This window comes from Sinocyclocheilus anshuiensis, unplaced genomic scaffold (genome assembly GCF_001515605.1).
Source record: "Sinocyclocheilus anshuiensis isolate Anshui unplaced genomic scaffold, SAMN03320099.WGS_v1.1 scaffold283, whole genome shotgun sequence".
NCBI lineage: Eukaryota > Metazoa > Chordata > Actinopteri > Cypriniformes > Cyprinidae > Sinocyclocheilus > Sinocyclocheilus anshuiensis.
The window spans coordinates 6,825,406-6,827,066 of NW_015549605.1; the positions used below are offsets into that span (position 1 = coordinate 6,825,406).

The following is a 1,661-nucleotide window of genomic DNA, read 5'->3' on the forward strand; positions in this document are numbered from 1 at the left end:
TATATATATTTAATAGACCTAAATGCAAGTTATCAGATTATTTGTATTCATTTATTAACAATTGCAGATAAATAAATGATAAAAAAATAGTAAAATATCTGCTAATTAATAACTGTTCAATATGTTAAAAATTAACATGATTTAAAAAAAAAATACTTAAACTAAAAGGTTTTTTAATGTTCTGTAATTGTTAATAAATGAATAAAAACTATTTGATAACTTGCAGTTCAGGTCTATTAAATGTTAAAAGTGAGGGTTTCAATTGTACCGTAATGTTAATGTTAAATGGCTATAATTACTCATTTTCAGAAAAAGAATAAAAAACATTTAATAGAGTCATTAGTATTCATTCATAGTACTTATTAAAATGATTGCTATTATACAAATATTTAAAATGGACTGTTTTGTCGTTACTAAATAAATTCTGAGATCTAATTTTAACAAATTTTAATGATGTTAGTTGTGATTATGGAAAAATGCATAATTTTCTGTATGTTTAACTGACTGACAGCTCTGTATAAAAAATAATGAATAAGGGGCATATAAAAACAAAGAAAACTTGCTAATAGGCTAATATAAATTGAGCCTTTCACCTAGTGTGTGTGCATGTATATAGCTGTAGAGTAACTCACTACAGGGTTTTGATGAAGCGCGAGAACAGATAAGCCACTCGACTGCGCACCTTTGGACTGCTGTGCCTCAGACCACGATGGTCTAAAAACGCCATCTAAATCAAACAAAAACACAGCTTTTATGGGTCAAACTAAATCTGACTGCATCATTCTCACATCTCAAAAGTGTTTAAACTATGAGTGACAAAACCAATCTCGCTGCAGGGTAACTGAGTGAAATTAGTCAAAGGAACAGGCTTCGAACACTCACCAAAACACTAGGAATGTGCTGCGGCTCGACGAGGAAGAACTTATCATAACGGACGACGGTCTCGAAGAACTCCAGAGTCACAGAGGAATGCTGATACTCGCTCACGCCACAGATGATCAGCTACATAAACACAAACACAACATCACGTTATTTTGTGCAGCCAGAGACTGATTTGTTCAAGCTGTCTTTTCAATTCAGAAAGCTTTAGAGAGAAACGACAAATGTTATTCTCACAGTTCTCATCATGGACTGCAGCGTGCTGGTTTTCGTGGTGTCTCCAGAGAAATGCGCTCCGTGAGACGCAGGGAGAGCTTCACCCAGCATATACAGCAGCCTGATGGCCACCTCCACCTCCATGAACTGCACCGTCTGCCAGTTCCTGCGCACACACAGAAATCAGTGATAACATGTCTTTAGATGGGATTTCAAGTTTATGATTTGTTAAAGGGGTCATATGATGCGATTTCAAGTTTTCCTTTCTCTTCGGAGTGTTACAAGCTGTTCGTGCATAGATAAGATCCCTAAAGTTGCAAAAACTAAAGCAGGGTTTCTGCAGATATGAACAAGTTAAATTTAAGACCTTTTTAATACCACCTTATATGAAATTTAAGACCTAAACCTGTAATGGAAATACACATTTTATTACATACATATATGTAGTGCATACTTCTCAACAAACTTCTCATCTGAACTACCAGTAAGTGGCGGTAAGTCACTGAATGAGTGAGTATTGAGTCATTCATTCAACTGATTGAGTGTGTTATCATGCTGGTATCTTA

The 1,661-nt window shown here is 34.9% G+C and overlaps 1 protein-coding gene across 1 annotated transcript in view; it reads right to left on the minus strand.

The window, feature by feature from the left end:
• The window catches only part of LOC107658760 (exportin-T-like), a 24,322-nt gene that overhangs the window by 7,949 nt on the left and 14,712 nt on the right, over positions 1-1,661 (minus strand). The window contains exons 13-15 of the mRNA XM_016447407.1: positions 1,117-1,261; positions 883-1,002; positions 633-727 (exon numbers count right to left, since the gene is read on the minus strand). Of these exons, the coding sequence (XP_016302893.1) occupies positions 633-727; positions 883-1,002; positions 1,117-1,261 (360 nt within the window). The remainder of the gene's footprint in view (positions 1-632; positions 728-882; positions 1,003-1,116; positions 1,262-1,661) is intronic.